Source organism: Protopterus annectens, chromosome 16.part0 (genome assembly GCF_019279795.1).
Source record: "Protopterus annectens isolate FY-2018-M chromosome 16.part0, PAN1.0, whole genome shotgun sequence".
NCBI lineage: Eukaryota > Metazoa > Chordata > Ceratodontiformes > Protopteridae > Protopterus > Protopterus annectens.
The window spans coordinates 294,227,234-294,244,756 of record NC_056750.1 but is presented as its reverse complement, the minus strand read 5'-3'; the positions used below and the strand labels follow the sequence as shown (position 1 = coordinate 294,244,756).

The 17,523-nt window shown below is 37.7% G+C and overlaps 1 protein-coding gene across 1 annotated transcript in view; it reads right to left on the bottom strand.

Annotated features, from left to right (window-relative positions):
* The window catches only part of LOC122790588 (collagen alpha-1(XXVII) chain-like), a 1,538,899-nt gene that overhangs the window by 1,389,519 nt on the left and 131,857 nt on the right, over positions 1 to 17,523 (bottom strand). The window contains exons 4-5 of the mRNA XM_044058114.1: positions 8,522 to 8,575; positions 7,800 to 7,853 (exon numbers count right to left, since the gene is read on the bottom strand). Of these exons, the coding sequence (XP_043914049.1) occupies positions 7,800 to 7,853; positions 8,522 to 8,575 (108 nt within the window). The remainder of the gene's footprint in view (positions 1 to 7,799; positions 7,854 to 8,521; positions 8,576 to 17,523) is intronic.

Genomic DNA, 17,523 nt, shown 5'->3' with positions numbered 1-17,523 from the left:
CAGACTTACAGTAGTAACCAGTGAAAGCAAGAACATTTTTTTTTTTTATAAAAGTACAGTGAAACGTACATATAAATGCAGGAAATGGTAGTGATCACTCAAAATAACTTACGCAAGTGTGATTTAGCAATCAAAAGTACTTAGCTTTGCCTGGGTGGCATCGAATTCAAGTAAAACATTTCTGGAAGCACCAGACAATGCAGAAATTTACCAGTAACACTGCTTATGGAAAAACACAGTAACAAATAACCAGATAAGGCTCAGATCTGGCAGTAGTATACAGTTCTGCCACAACTGTGAATGAAACTACAAGACTAAGGCCCAGCAGGGTTTACAATACAGCTAGTACTCAAGTAATTCTACTTGTGGAGATAGAAGTGTAGTATAATGCAGAAACACAACCTTCCCACAACTGCAATTTAAGCTACAAGGCTAAGGTCTCCGAACAAAAAAAAAAGATAACTTTTTTTAGCTAAACATGAAAAAAAAAACAGAAAAGTACAAAGTAGATTCACTACACAGGTCACTATAAGTGCAACTTAGCATTTAAGTAGAATTGAAATAAAATTATTTTCTCTCTCTCTTTTTTTATGAAAAGCTTGTTACTCACAGTTCAGGGCTTTTCATACCTCTCCAAGTCTTGCATAAAAGACCCAGGGTGGAGAGAGCTCTGTGTTGGATTATAGCAGGCTACCTAGATAGGGATCCAATCAAATAAAGCCAATATAGGAGCAAAAACAAAGACTAGGACCGACCAACTAGTGACCATGTTTAATCCAACTGCAAACTTTAAAAATAAACTTTTCAAACTTTAAGAATGACTGAACACTTTCATCTAACAAAGATACAAAAGAGTAAAGTGCTACCAAATGAATGTCCTTAAATACATTAACACTTTTTGTGCTACTAGTTATCAATAATGGTGCTCTTTCAGAAACAGACTAATGTCTCAGAGTGCCTGTGTGTGTGTGTGTGTGTGTGTGTGTGTGTGTGTGTGTGTGTGTGTGTGTGTGTGTGGGGAGCTGCAGCAGACACATAAAAGGGGAACAGAAATGCACTGGAATGCAACTTCTCTGAGATACAGGTATACACGTCAGTAACCACAGGCAGGAGAGAGAATTTCAGAAACTTTAGCTTAATGTCTCAGTGGAGAATAGGGCAGACACAAAGAAGAAGGGAACAGAAGGCAATAGAATGTAACTTCAATAAGGAATATGATACACAAAATATAAAACTGTAGGCAGAAAATTGGAATATCAACACTGTAAAAACAGTGAAGCAGAAATCCTGGAAAAACAATGCTCTCACTATTGAAACTCTACTACAGTTTAAGGTATCAGACTATGCAGAAATTTACCAGTAACACTGTTTATGGAAAAATGCAGTAATAAATGACTAAATAAGGCTCAAACCAGGCAATAATACAGAGTTCTGTCACAACACTGAATAAAAATACAAGACTAAGACCCAGCAGGGTTTACAATACAGTTAGCTTTCAAGTAATTCTACTTGTGGACATAGAAATTCAGTACAATGTAGAAACACAGCCTTCCCACAACTGCAAATTAAGCAACAAGACTAAGGTCTCATAAAAATGAAAAAAAAAATACAAACAGATAACTTTTTCTAGCTAAAACATGGAGAAAATGCAGAACAGTACAAATAAGTTTCACCACACAGGTCACTATAAGTGCAACTTAATATTTAAGTAGAATTGAAATAAAGTTTTTTTTCTCTCTCTCTCTCCTTTTTGATGAAAACCTTGTTACTCACAGTTCAGGGCTTTTCATACCTCTCCAAGTCTTGCATAAAATACCCAGGGTGGAGACATCACTGTGTTGGATACAACAGGCTAGCTAGGGAGGGATCTAATCAAATAAAGGCAATACTGGAGCTCTTTCAGAAACATTATATTAACGTGTGTGTGAGTGTGTGTTGGGGGATGGGGTGCAACGGACTCAAAAAACAGGGAAACAGAAAGGCAATGGAATGCAACTTCTCTGAGATGCAGGTCAATGACCACAGGCAGAAGAGAATTTCAGAAACTTTAACTTAATGTCTCAGTGGAGAATGGGGCAGACTCAAAGAACAATGGAAAAGAAGACAATAGAATGCAACTTTAAGCAGGAAAATGATTATGCAAAATATAACTGTAGGTGCAAAATTGGAATATCAATACTGTAAAAGCACTGAAGCATGAATCCTGGAAAAAAGAAACAATACTCTCACTATTGAAACTCTACCATAGTTTAAGGCACCAGACTATGCATACATTTACCAGTAACACTGTTTACGAAAAAATGAAATAATAAAAGACTAAATACGGCTCAAATCTGGAAATCATACACAGTTCTGCCAAAATTCTGAATACAATTACAAGACTAAGGCCCAGCAGGTTTTAAAATACAGTTGGCTTTTACAAGTAATCCTTCTTCATGGAAGAAGAGTGGTGAATTTCAAAGGAAAAATAACTTGTTACACAATGTGGTGTTCAAAAACAAGGAAGTCACAAAAGAACTTCTGGTAGCATCTCTGTTTCAGAACTAGACTCAAAAGATCTGATAAGAAAAAAATTGTTATCTGAAAAAAAAAACTATCAGGATTTCTACAACAGCTGCTACTGACTTTGCTACATGACAGCGTGTAAGGCAACCTGGAAACATATGTAAAACCTGGTAATGTTTTCAAAAGTAGGTAGGGTCTTTTTAATTTTAAAGTACACAGATTCACTGGCATTATATATAAATGGAAATATTAATAAACAGATAATTGACTTTAATTGCAGGGCTGATAAAAAGACTAGATTTAGAAACAAAGGTGCTGGAGCTTGTCATAAACCCTCATCCATCCAAGTATGTGGCAGCAGCAGCAGCACTCACTTCTTATTCTAGGAACAGGCAATAGATGGGACCTATAATCATACAGCCATAAATGGGAGACCTTTGGAAACATCCTGAAGGAGAAAGAGAATGTGTATTCTTTGTAGGACAAGTAGCCAATCTTGGACATCTCCTTAGAGCAACAACTAAAAGAAGTTAAAACAATTACATTTTTGTCTATAACTTCTTACATCTATTGCCATTTAAATCTAGAAAAGTTATATGGAGCAATGTATTTAAACCTAAGCATGGTACTGTTTCCAAGTAACTTCTTCTGCTCCTATTATGACACTTCGGCACTACACTATACCACCAGCAAAATATGTTACTTAGCATTTTCTCCAACACTAGATAACATTACTACAGAAAGTAAAATGTTTACAACTCACTACCAGGGTATGCTTTAACTTGATCACTCATTTTAAACTTCTATTCAACAATGAATGTATGTCTCTTGTCTCTAAACAATAGTACAGAGTCACTTAATACAAAATCAGATCCACTGCAGGTAGTAACCTCCTAATAGCATGCCCTCCTTCAAACAACTTGGGTGAGAGGTCTTTTACTAAACCAGGCCAAACATCATGGAACTCACTCCCAAGTAACATAACATCTCAAACAGTCTATTTCACATTCAGAAAAAGTGATTAAATTATCTTAAAAAACATAAGTGCAATTGTTTCTGAGGTTTAAGCTAGTCATTTCCTGTTTAGAAGATAGCAGAGCAGCAATGATGGTTTAGCTACATAAACTGACATGACTATAAAACATCGATAATGTTAAATGACTATAAAGCTGTAACTACGTATGGAATTATATTTAATCATTTTTATTCCCTTTTCTTTTTATTATGCATTACATGTGTCTTCTACAGTATTACTTCATATTAGAAATGTCAATTATCTGCACCTTTGTACGCAATGGCTCAGGCTGGGGATGAAAAGTGTATTTCGGCCACTCCAATTACTATAATGATCACTAACCTCAGTTTGTTTATTTCTCTGCAAAGGAAGAACTGATTTGTGTAACAATAGCTGCCTTTTAGCTATTCAAAGTATCTATGGTTTTCTTTTTATGACAATGACATTTAAATGGATGTCTTACAGAATTTAATCATCTGTGATGAATGCAACATGTATTCTAGTCTTACATGGCAAACTTCTGTCTGCATTTTAAAGAAGAGCAGTTTTGGAAAGAATTCCATTACTATTTGCTAAAGAATATAGAAAAAAAAGCAAAAATGACAAAATGTTTAAAAAGTGTGTCCTCTCATTTGTACCCCAACTAGGAAATGAAGCCATACATTTGCATAGACACTCTTTCATTGGCGATATAACAGCACATATGACAGCTATGATTGTTAGACCTATAACTGAATGCAACGCCTTACTTTAAGTACCTAAACTAACTTTAGATACCACAATGTTTCCTTACCAAAAAGGCTCCAGATCTCAGTATCCTTAATCACTCTGCTAGACTAAAAGTCCATTCCTCTACTTAATGTCATACAGGTTTCTGGGGTGAATATCTGCTTAGCCTTCTGTGCTGTGAATAACCCATTACTGTTGTAATTCCTTCACCCAACAAGAAAAAGTGGTAAAGCAAACACATGATCCAGAGACCTAATCCCATACTTCCTCTTCAATAAAACCAGATAGCACAATACAGACCTAATTCATCATATCTCCAGTTCTGGAACAGGTTGTCCTTATATTATCAAGCAGAGTACATTCCTAGCAAACCTTAAAAACAGCCTAGAAAAATGGATGACTGATCATAAATATTAACCTGGATATGCAGGGAAATCTTCTTAATTGAGGGACACAGCTGGTCTCCCATCATTACTGGGTGATGTACCTGAGCTTCTCAATAGGGTGATAATGGAGAATACTGGACCTTGTGCAAATCCAGAATAGCATGTGACTTGGTTATGCAAGGTCGACAGTTCTCTTGGCAACGGTAACCATCCTTAATTGGATGCTAGAATGTGGTTTGAAAAATAGACCACACAGGACACTTAAGTGTAGCAATGTTTAAATGAACGGCAGCATGATATTCATCAACTTGCTTGATTGTTGACAGTCATCTCTGTAAACAACAGTGCTGTTCTCCTTGAAAATAAAACTTCTAGTAAGTAAAGCTAGGAATGGCAGGAGAGATGTAGCTCAGAATGATAAGTTACTGTGCTTGAATGAGACATCATTTTTTAAATGTGCATTATTAACTTAGCAGGCTGCTCACTACCAGTTAGCTGATACTGAACACCTGTAGAAAAATTCAGGTATCTCTGTATTACATACTGTGAATTTATGCTCCTCACAAATGGAATTTGCAAAATAAATAAAACAAACTAAAGCCAGCTAGGTTTTTTGATGTGCATTATTCATCGTCAATGGTGACTAGAGAATGACAGAAGTGTCAGGGCATGCACTAATTAAATATTACTCAGATTCATTTAAATAGTTAGTACAATAACATATTCTGATCAACATATATTTTCAAAAGAAAATAGTGAAAATGGAGGTCACTGGTGTGGATCATCCAGTCTCTCTTATCTTTGAAAACTGTCATAATGTTATGGTGCCAACTGTCAAATTACACCATCACCATAACAATCTGAATGCTATGTAAAAACACTTCCACGGTCTAGTGTTCTCCAGTATTACCCTCAATGTCTTCCTTGGCCATAGGCTTACTGTGAGCAATTGAGTTGATGAGCCATACCTCTGAACTTTTTTGCTGAAGTATCAAGGACAAAGCAAAAAAAAAATGGGGGAAGGGATAAAACCCAGATTTCATCAGCATGCATTTTCTGAACAATATGAAAGATAAAACTCCAACGTCTTGCAGTATTGACTGACTGCAATCCTCATTTACCTACTACAAAATAAAAAAATATATATGCGGGACAGGGCAAAAATAAGAGGCAAAATGTGAGATGTTCTACAAAGTTAGCAACAATGCAGTAGTATGTTATGAACTTAAGAACTTGCTCACAGGGAAAGTGGTAGTAAAGTTTCACTGGTAATGCACCTTCTTCACTCAGGACACTATAATAAATAGTTAAGTGGAGGCAGTCATTTGACTACTTTACTACTACTGTTCAAGTCTGATCGTCACAAAATGAACAGAGTCAAATGAGTGACAGAATATGTAAATGACACTGCAATTCAGAAAATACTGAGTCTTACACTGACTTTAATTTAATAGTTTGAATCTAGTGTTTTAGCTGCTAACCTGACATATAATTCATAATAATAAATAATGTGGGGGTAAAGAGTTTCTCCAACACCGTTATGTTTTTTTTAATTCTAAGCCATAATATAGTTCAGGTTAATTCAAGTTAGCCAAAAATATTTAGTAAACTGCAGTGATAATGGGTCTGTGTTTAATGATCAAACAGAACATTCATTGTACATAGACCATTAAAAGTTCCCTTCATCGAATGGCCATATGATCGCAAATAATTTCATCGAACGATCATAGCTGGCCAACATGAAGGGAATGGAACTAGTATGCATTTAGCAGTAACGTAGGGATAAGGAAACCTGCCTTTCCCCACTGTAGTGCAATCTCAGAGTTGGTATATATAATTAGTGGGGGGGAGGCAGGCATAGCCTCCCCTTGTGGGGGGCTGTGCCCCCCCCCACTGTAGTGCAATCTCAGAGTTGGTATATATAATTAGTGGGGGGCATAGCCCCCCACAAGGGGAGGATTTGATGAACATTGGACCCTCTTTATGTGTGGGCTGTCCCCCCCACACCCCCCACTAATTATATATACCAACTCTGAGATCGGACTACAGTGGAGAAACGGCAGGTTTCCTTATTCCTACATTACCAGTAAACATCTACTAGCTCCGTTCCCCTCATGTAAGGTAACTATGATTATTCAATGAAATTATTTATGGTCATTTGCCTTTTGAGGGAAGGAACTTTCAATGGTCTATGTATGATGAATGCCCATTCAATGAATATTCCATTCGATCGTTAAACACAGACCTAGTGATAAGCACATCCTGATTTAATGGTTCTATATTAGATCACCGACCGCTTAAAGAAGCGAACAGTGATTAATCGACTCTATGTAAGCAAAAGCTTACAATCTCGAACTGTCAGAACAGCAATTTTTTTTCCTAGGGAAAAAAATCTCTGTTCCAAAACACATACACACAACACACGCACACCAAACAAACAGCAATCCACACACATACACCTAAAATCTTACAACTAACCCTACACTAAACTATACACACATCACTAACTATCCACTTACCTTAACCCAAACCCTAACCCTAAGGTCCATCACTATCGCACAGTCACCTCACCCTAACTCACCTAACCCGCCCTAACCCTCATGTCCACACAATCGCACATATACCTAACCTGTGCCCTAACCCTAACTCACCTAACCCGCCCTAACCCTCACATCCACACAATTGCACACTTACCTGAACCCAACCCATAACTTTCCACTACAGCACTGAAAATACCGAAGCAACAGAAATGGACAACCAAAATCTTTCCCTAGTAAAGAATTTGATTTTCTGTTGTTTCGATATTTTCAGCTTTCGCTCCATAGGGTTCAATATTAGAACATTCGAAGGTTTTAAACCTCGATGTTCTAATATAGACCCGATTTAATACAGATACTTTAAGGATGTTATTTTGTTTTAAATTTTTATAGAACTTTGGAACAGACCTTAAAATGAAAGTATCCTCATATAATTGTAATCTAAGTATCTGAGAAGGTTTCAAATGGCTGGATGATATATCACACAATTGCTGCAGCTGCATCTGTGTGGTCACTAAAAGAAGCAGACAGCCAAAGGAAGTGCATCTGATCAATAGCAAACAAGCAGAAAGCACAGAAAGAAAAAGACAGAGAGAGAGAGAGAGAGAATCCAGACTTACTCCTTACCATCGATCCCTTTTCTCCTGGGGGGCCTGGAGGTCCGATCTCACCACGGTCTCCCTTCCAAAATAAAAGAACAACAAAATGTTTGCAACATCAATGTTTACTGAAACTAGCTATTAATATAAACAACATTCCCAAACATGAAAGTGAACTGGCAGGTTACAGTGTAATTGATCAGATCTCATCAAGTCATGAATCATTCTATTCAGAAAAAAAAATCAACATCAAAGACCTGGGTGATGTGAGGAGCAAGCCCCAGCACCCTCTTCTGGCAAGATGCTTTGTTCTCCACACTCCACCTGCTCTGGTACTGCAAACTCCATGAATCCAAAACAGCTCAGCAATTTTTTTACAGTACAGTCCCTTGCGTAATAAGCATAATAAGGAAGAATGATGAGGGGGTAATGTACTACGTTTGCCCCAAACTAAGCCTTTCCCACTGCTAAAGAACTCTTCTCTGCTGGTTAAATTTACTATTAACTTGTCAGCTTCAGCTTCTTCAGTAAGGTTAACATAGCATTATTTGTTAAATTTTCTTCAACTTCTGCCCGCCCTTGCTTATGTAACAACTGCTAATGGAGGATGAATCCACCATTACTATATAAGTAAGCAGCAACCCAACATCAAACTAGCAGACCATTTTTAATATAAAAATTGTTCACACATCACCTGTATTTTAGCAACAAAAGTAATTTTCAACTTAATGATTTTTGGAGACAACTTACCTTTTCACCCATGATGCCAGTTTCTCCAACAGGCCCAATAAAACCCATCAAACCCTAGGATAAACAAAAATTCATTTTACTATTTTGTAGTCAATGCAGAAAACTATTAGTATAGATAATTTACAAAGTACACTAACAAAAGTTCTGGGATACTGTCTTATCTATTTTTAGAGTGTGGCTAGAAACCAAAACTTGTGATGTTATCAACTATATTTCCTTAAACCTCTCATTCAAACAGAAAAAATAAGCACAGAAAATCTTTATATTTAGAGCTTCTTAACTATGGGTTACGAGTCATTTTCTCACCAAGGACCAAGGCTAAAAAGCATGTGCCAACATAACTTATTTTTAACATTTTAAAATTGGTATAAATCAGATTAAAAACAATATACATTTCCATCAGCCTGGAAGATCTTGGAGTAGTCACTTTGTTGTTATATTAACTGTCCTAACAAAAAAACTAAACTTTGCATCAAAATGAATGTGAACTGGGACCCAGTAGTAAGCTACCATCCTGTGCATTAGCATAGCCATTCAATGAACTAGGAGCTGAACCACAATAAAACTTCAAAAATCCAAAACCCCAACCAAGGAGACGACACACTCTGATGAACACTGATGAAGTCTCACAACTGGTAAGGGAGGAAAGCACTTACTCTATATTTTTTAGAATTTATCATTCTGGTCTGTATTCAATAAAATCAAAGATATGAGAAGGTTCACTTGGTTACGTGCATTTGTGGTTAACTGGAGTACTTTGTCTCCTTGGACAGGGTTTTAGATCATTCTATGACCTATTAATATGTGAGGTAAGCAAATTAGTTGCTCTGTGCAACGAAATGCAGTGCTTACAAACTTCTCTAGTAATTCCATTAGTGATGCCAACAGAAGCAACCACCATAAATTTCAGGTACAGTTTCTCTCTTGCAATTAATTTTAATTTAATAAACACTGGCAGGACACCAGATATATCTGTGCAGTAAGAACAGTACATACTGCGGACAGAAGTCAGACATTTTTCTTTTACTTTTAAAATTTACTACTGGTTGACGGGTCATGAAAGAAAGAAGCAAGTTGAAATAAAGTACTGTGCTCATTATTTTTATTTTCCTATTTATTCATGAAGAGATACTGGGGGTATTCAACAAGTGGCTGTCTTTTGTGTGGGAGGTAATCTACTTTTGTGAAAACAAAGGGCAATTTCATGAACACAATCATTGCTACAGCTTGTTTGAGGTGAGGGCACTGTACATGTTTTGAGAGCAACATGAAGTACATAATTATGACCATTCATTCTTTCACTTTCATCACAATCAATTAAGAAAAAAGCCTAAAATGTTTCTGTCTTTTTGTGCAGATGAAATTAAGCAAATCATTTCCAAATGATCTATCTAGGTTCACCGCAATGCCTGGTGGATAACCCACTACTGTTTTACAGTTTTATGATTAACATCTTGAATCACTATGAAGACACGTCTTATACACGAACAGATCATTTTACCATTCTGTTTCTGAAGGCATGTACCAAATGTACTACAAAAACTGCTTTATGGCTACAGTGTTTTGAAAAAATGATTAAACAGCTTAGGCCTTTTACTTACTACAGCTGCTATTAAATGCAAGCTGCTTCATGCTAAATTACTAAAAGAAGACATAGGTTATATGTTGGAGATAACATTTAAAGATGGCAGTGATTCAGAGGCACTCTATAAGGTAAAATAATGTATGGCATACCAGAATCAGGACTTAAAATGTAACTACACTATTACTATTGTCACTGAAAAGCCAGCTGCACAGCTAAGAAGGTTATACAGTGTCAAGAACTATTTAACGTCAGTCTAAGATAGGGGCTGGCTGACCAAGGATTTCACATGCAAGGTCACTAGCCAGACACCATCCGATAAGTAAACCTAACTAAGTACAAACTAGGATATTTAGTCATGTGAATGATGACTGTTCCAGCCAAACATTTAGTCAGGATCAACTGGTTAAACAAAGTGCTGGACATTCTCAAACTATCTTCTGAGACTTGCTGACCTAGGACTTATTGTGAAAATGAAATCTCTAAAAAAAAAATCACTAAATCCAAAAGATCCATTTGATTGTCTGGCTTTGCCCAAATGGAATTCACTGGAATGTTCATCATTCAGCAGCATTATAATCACATTCTACGTTGAAATTACATACTACTGCAGATACATTTGCCTCTGGTATAAAGCATTATCTTCATTGTTTTGCCACAGAGAACCTACAGCAACAAGAGTTGAAGAACAAGATTAAGTTGTTATGTATACTGTTTGCCCACAAGCTGTTGCACTGGCAAAAATGTCCAGATATGACTGAATCTCTACAATAATTTAAACTCACTAACTTGAGTAAGGTCACATAATGGGAACATTTTTGAACCTCTGTATAGCAGAAACATATATGGCTATAGTGACTACAGTCATTACATTCCAGGTCTTAGAAGCATTCTACTTGTGTTAGTGAACATAGCTTTACATTTCAAAGATTTTAAGCTAGGACTACTACTGCATCTGTGACCACTCTGCATCTGAAGGTGCAGTTCTAAATATTTAACTTGTTCAACAAAACAACAGAAATGAAAGTAACAACTTGCCATCTTATTTACAGCCAGTAATACTTAAGGAAAGTACAGTTGTGCAGGTAAACTTATCGTAACAATATATGTTCTAATTGATCACTGTTGCAGCAGCCTAAGCTAATTGGGTCCTACCCCCAGTGAACAGTCAGCTTTTATACTTAAGGATGCCTTCCATGTGCTTTAACTGTTAGACACATGAGGGGGGGCTCCAACATGGACAGCTGGGGTGTCAACTTAGAGCTCCAATGTCAAGAAAATATGAAGCAAGAGCTCTAAAAAAATTAATCTAGAAAACAAACTTAACAGTGAACAAAGTACACGAGGGTTTAACCATCCACACCATGGCAATACAAAAGGAAACCAGACAAAATACGGGAGTCAGAGGGAGAGGCAGCTACTAAAACAGTGCTCTATTAGAACATCTACTGTTATAGTAAGTTTACTTACACAATGTACTATATTCAACATTAGATCACTGTTACAGTAGTCTAAGCAATCTGTATGGTTACTGTAATTTATAAATTAAGAAGAGAGGAGGAAAACTAAATTAAGAATCTAGGAGCCCCTGGAGAATAGTTCTAGCAAACCCTGTTCTGGACCTAGAAAAGGACTTGTAGTGCATTGCAAAAGTATGTATGAAGGATGAAGTTGGTGTCACTACAATACTTCTAGAGTCTAGCCCTTTCCAAAAAGCCACCAAAGAAGCCAAGTTATAGCTTGCCAAGAATGTAACAGCTGGACAGTCTTCCAAAGTCTTTGGCTCTTTTCACACATGTGCCTAGGTTGCTGTTAGTTTGACCTCATGAGGCAGAAAACAGCAGTCTAGGCTCCAAATTTCTTTAGGACTTTTTTGCCAACTGAAAAACAAAGAGGTTACCGTCCTGATAGCAAAAACAGTCTTAGGGTGTAAAGACATAACTCTATCTATACAAAATACATAATAAAAAATACAAAAAGGAGACTGGAGGGAGGGTGTGGCTACTACAGCAGTGACTTAATCAAACATCTACTGTTATGGTAATGTACTTATACCACTGTACTATACTCATTATAAATCACAGCTGCAGTAGCCTTTAGCTACATGGGTAGATTCCCAAAACCTCTGCAAGCTGGGAGGAGGGAGGATGAGGGTCAAAGGAGCAAAGCCTTCTCTAGACCTGGAAAATCAATCTAGTTCATAGTGCTTTGTAAAGGTATGTAACGAAGATCAATTTATGCCACTAAAGAAGCCAAAGTGGCCTGGTAGAATCAGACAAGACCCTGCCTGAAAGTGTCTTGTTATGGTAGAAATAACAAAAAGCAATAGCAAGGGACAGCCATAAGGAAATCGTCTGTTTTACACATGCTGCCCTTTCTTTTTCACATCATGGGAAACAACCAGCTATTCAGCTTTCCTAAAGGATTTTGCTCTGCCAAGATAATACCCGAGTTGTAATAGACTGAGCAGGGGATGCAAGAGACAATGAAAGACCTGGATTCAGAGATAACAGGTCTCTCCGCCAATTCAATTACCTCTTCACAAAGCCAAACACTGGGATCTGAAAGGTCAGTAGATGTGAATGTTGGGTCCAGACAGTTTTTAAAAACATTTAATTTTTCACATGTGCAGCCTTGCAAGAAGAATCATGAGAATCATAGATGCCATGAACCTAGTATCCGAGAAACTCTTTGGCTATAGTTCCAAGAATGAATGTAGAAGCTCAAGAAAATTTCCAGATATAGTTCCACTTTCTCCTGAGGAAGAATTGCCTTTTGCATGGAAGAACTTAAAAGGCATCCAAGAAGAAAAATAATCCTGTTAGAATGAATCAAAGAGCATTTTTCAATGTTGATCTGTAATTCTAAATTGACCAGGAGATTGCTTACTTACGTACGAGATTCCTGACACTTGCACAAAGATGCCGCAAAGGTAGATAAGTCATCTACATAAGGCAAAATCTGAATGCCATGCAATCTGCAATGGGCTATCACTGGAGCTACACACTTTGTGAACACTGCAGGAGAAGCAGATATTCCAAAGGGTAATGGAGAGACATGATAATGTAAACAAGACACAGAAATTTTATTTATCTATTTATTGACATTTGATCACAAGGAAAGTCCAACTGGGTAAGAGCCCATTTTCAGTGCAGGCTAGGGGAGAAAAGCTCCAACCTTAGAAAATGTCTAAAGTCTGTGACAATAGGTATATGATGATATGCATCTTTACAGTCTAGTGTTACCAAAAACACTAAGAAGGAATGAGAGATAACAATTTGTAATGTCAACATTTTGAACTTTGAAACTTTTACAAACATGATGAGAAAGGAAATATCAAGAACTTGTGTCCATGAGGGATCCTTCTTTAGCACTAGAAAAATTCTTGAATAAGAACTGGATGAACTGGTTCTATGACTCCCCAAGAAATAATTTGGTTGATGACTGGTGGGAACAGAGAAGTCTGATCTGTAGGATGCTGGGGGGGGGGGGATACCTTGAAATGGAGGTAGGCTTTCCCACTGCCATTTATAGCCATTCTGAACTGCTGCTGGAGCCCATTTGTCTGAGACATTCTAATACTAAAGAAGAATGTGGAGAGTCAAACTCTGGGACAGATTTAAAGGAGTGTCAGGGAGGGAAGTGAGGGAGAATGCTGCAGTAATCATTTTGAATTATCTGACTGTGCATCTCTCTAGAAGGTTTCCTCTTTCTTTTTTGTACCCTTCCTGGCACCTTTTAGTAGTTAGAAGTTTGCTGAAATTGCTTTTGTGTTTCTGAACCAGAGGTTTTAGTGGTATGACCATGGTTGAATAAAATCTGAGTAACCCCTTGAATTAATTTACCTCCTTCATCAAACTGTTTTAAATGCTTGGATAAAAAAAAATGGACCAAACAGAACCTTTTTATTTAAAGGAGAATTAAAATTTTCAGATTTTATATCTTCAGAAAACTTATGATTTCAAACCCAAGTAACATATCTCATCACAATATCAGAAGCTGCTACTCTGGACGCAGAGTCAGCACAGTCATGGCAACATTTGAAAGAATGCTTAGTTACTTGATAAACAGCAGCAATGAAATAATTCTGAAAGGACCTACATTGTGAAACTGGCAGAGCTATTCCTAATATTGTCAAATGAGGCCAATACTTTAACATATGAGCCTGATAATTCAGAATTCTAAAGGCTAAAATAGTACATGAATAAATTCTCTTCTGAGACTTACAAAAAGCTTTTCCATCCTTGTAAGAAGCTCTTACCAGATTTTCTGTTATAGCCAGACTACATGCTTAAACTGCTGGGTCTGACCTGGCTGCTATTAGCTCAAACTCCTCAGGGAGATAACAGTAGCCCAGGCACCAAATTACTTTAGTACTTTCATGGTGTCCTTATGAACACTCCTCCTGGGCTGCAGAGGATAACATTTTAGCTTTTTTGTCTATTTCTGCACTGATAAGTCCTTGTTTGGGAATACCTTTCACACTAATTCAACTGTTTCTATATTTCTTTAAATATGATATGAAAAGGTGCTGTGTCTGTTTAAGAATACCTACATATTTTTTTCTTTATTATTTTGATGGGATTGGCGGGTCCTTCAGTAATTCATATTGGTCTCCTTTTTTGTATAGTTACTATATGTAGCTTAGACAGGTATGGAAGCAAGGAAAGCTGGTAGTAGAATGCACAAGTCCAGAAAGTCATCAAAAGAAAGGAGTGCAAGCAAAAGATAGAAAATATGGACCAGGACAGGAAGGAATACTGGCTGGATAACAAAGAGGCTAAGAAAAACGTTGCAATAGCGAAGGAAAAGGCATTAGAGGCACAGTATCAACTTCTTGAAAGTGACTCAGAAGATGGCACAAAGAAACACTATCAGGTTGCAAAACAAAGACAGACAGATAAAGAACACAGTCAGACACACTTCATAAGGGATGCCAGCAACAACCTGCTCACCAGTTCACAGGACATCAAAAGCAGATAGAAGGAATAAGCTGTATTGCCCCAGAAACAACCTTACAATTAAAGAAGTAGAGGAGTCACCCTAGAGGAACTAAAAATGTCGCTAAGGAAAATGAAGGTAGGGAAAGCAGCAGGGTCAGATATGGTCACAGCAGATATGATCGAGATGTCGGGTGAAATATGGCAGAAACTGGTCCTGAGGATACTCTTAGCAGTACAGAGAGAAAAGCATACTCCAGATGACTGGAGAATAAGCATACTAGTGCCCATGTACAAGAAGAAAGAGGACATTCACAACTGTAGGCAGTACAAAGGTATCAAAGGTTTGGAGACAGCAACTGATAAACAAATACACAGAGTAGTAAAAATTAAGAAGACAGATGAGCAGTCTTCTCTGATGTTTGCAGTGAGACAGATAATTGAGAAGAAGTTAGAAATAAGGAAAGAGTCCAACTGGGCATTCCTAGATGTGGAAAAGCATATGACAAGGTCCCAAGACAGCTCATTTTATCAGTGCTGCAGTGGTTCCAAGTCCCAGAAACATTGGTAGAATTAACGCAGGCTATGTACAAGTCCCAGTGACTCAAATGCGAACAGTGTTTGGTCTTACAGAGATGTTCTTAGTGGGAGTGGGTGTGTATCAGGGTTCAATTCTGAGCCCACTGCAGTTCATGCTGGTAATGGACAGCATCAGGAAACAGGACAGAGTGGACAGATCAACAAAGTTGCTGTATGCAGACAATGTGGCATTACAAGTAGACTCTGAATAAGAACTTCAACAAAGGATACGGGGATGGAATGCAAATCTGAAGGCACATGGAATGTAGCTGTGTACATATAAGACAGTGGTAATGACAGCAAATGGGGAAATCAGAAGTTGCTAAGAAATGAGAAAGAAGGGAAAATAATGTAACAGCTTAATAGCTTCAAGTATCCGGGAGGGATGGCTGAGGAGAAGGGAAGTCTGAATGAGGAAGTCAAAGCTAGAAGCAGAGGAGCTACAACCAACTGTCTCAGACTCTCAGTGATTGTGCATGACAGTACAATGCTAAAGAAGCGGAAAAGGAAGGTGTATAAAACAGTGGCGTGATCAGCACTACTGTATACCACAGAAACCTGGGCAGCAAAGGCAGAGCAGTTGTGGAAGCTAGCTGTGATAGAGATGAAGTGCCTGAAACTGAAGGCAGGATGTACACTGTGGGACAGATGAAGAAATGAGGACATCACTGCAGAAGCCAAAGTGTCTCCAATGGCAAGGAATGTCAAACAGAACAGATTATGGTGGTTCATACACGCGTAGAAAAGCAGAAGACAATCTGGTGAAAATGATTTGGGACAGAGAGAAGGAAGGCTAGAGGAAATTAGGACATCCAGCAAAGAGATGGACTGTGTAAGAGAAGGCCTGTTTCAGTCAGACATCACTATCAAAGAAGGCAGGAAAATGGCAATGAATTGAGAGAGGTGGAGACAGTTAACATGATACCTCAGCCCAATGTAGAAAATGGGGAAAGAGGAGTGATGACGATGATAACTATATGCTATTTAGCTATGAGTTATGCCATTCGAGGATGCTATGTGCTCCCAAATATAACTGCTGGTCCAAGGTAGCTAAAGGGACAACACCAGAAGGCTCCAGAGTCAGAAATGAATGGTCTAAGTAACCTGGGAAAATGCACTGGAGCAAACAGGGCAGCAGGGGAGAAGAAAGACAGTACTGCAAGAGTAGATGGGCTGCTACAAGAAGGGCACAGAACAAAAGAGTACTGGCAGTTGCAGATAGTGAGCAGTGTTTTTCACTGCCAGCTTAAATGAGACAACATACTAAGTGATATAAATTAAGCAGTATTGGCTAGAATACAGAGACACATCTCCAAGAACATATAGCCATATTATATACATCAGCAACAACAGGAGGGTTTAAATTCTGCATTCTGAGAAAGTCAAGCAGCAGTGAGTGACACTATTCTAACATGCCTCACCTACTTCAGGCATAACACCAATAGAAACATTCAGGGGACTAGGATGATATAAAAGAACACGTCTCAAACATGACAGTAAACTATCATTCTTGTGCACTAGTCTAAAAGAACCAGCAATGTTACTTTTGTACTTACATCAAATCATCCGGTACTATTCTGCTCTACTGACTATAATGACCAGACCCACATTCCCTTACGTCTGTAAAGGAGAAAAACAAAGCATATTTTTCTTCTTTACCTATTAACTTTTTCATGTCTTGTTTCTGTTAACCCATATTTGTTCAAGTGTAAATTAGATAAAGTTTATACTCCTTGAGTTCAACTCCCTGATGTTAAAACTCCAGGATCATTGTTCTCTACAAGAAATTATTGATGGTGTGGTTTCTATTTGTAAGTCGACAGCAATTCCATTTTTGTAGACTTCCCATTGCAGTCCTGTAATTGTGGAGTTAATACATTCAGTCCATCTGGGTGATGCTT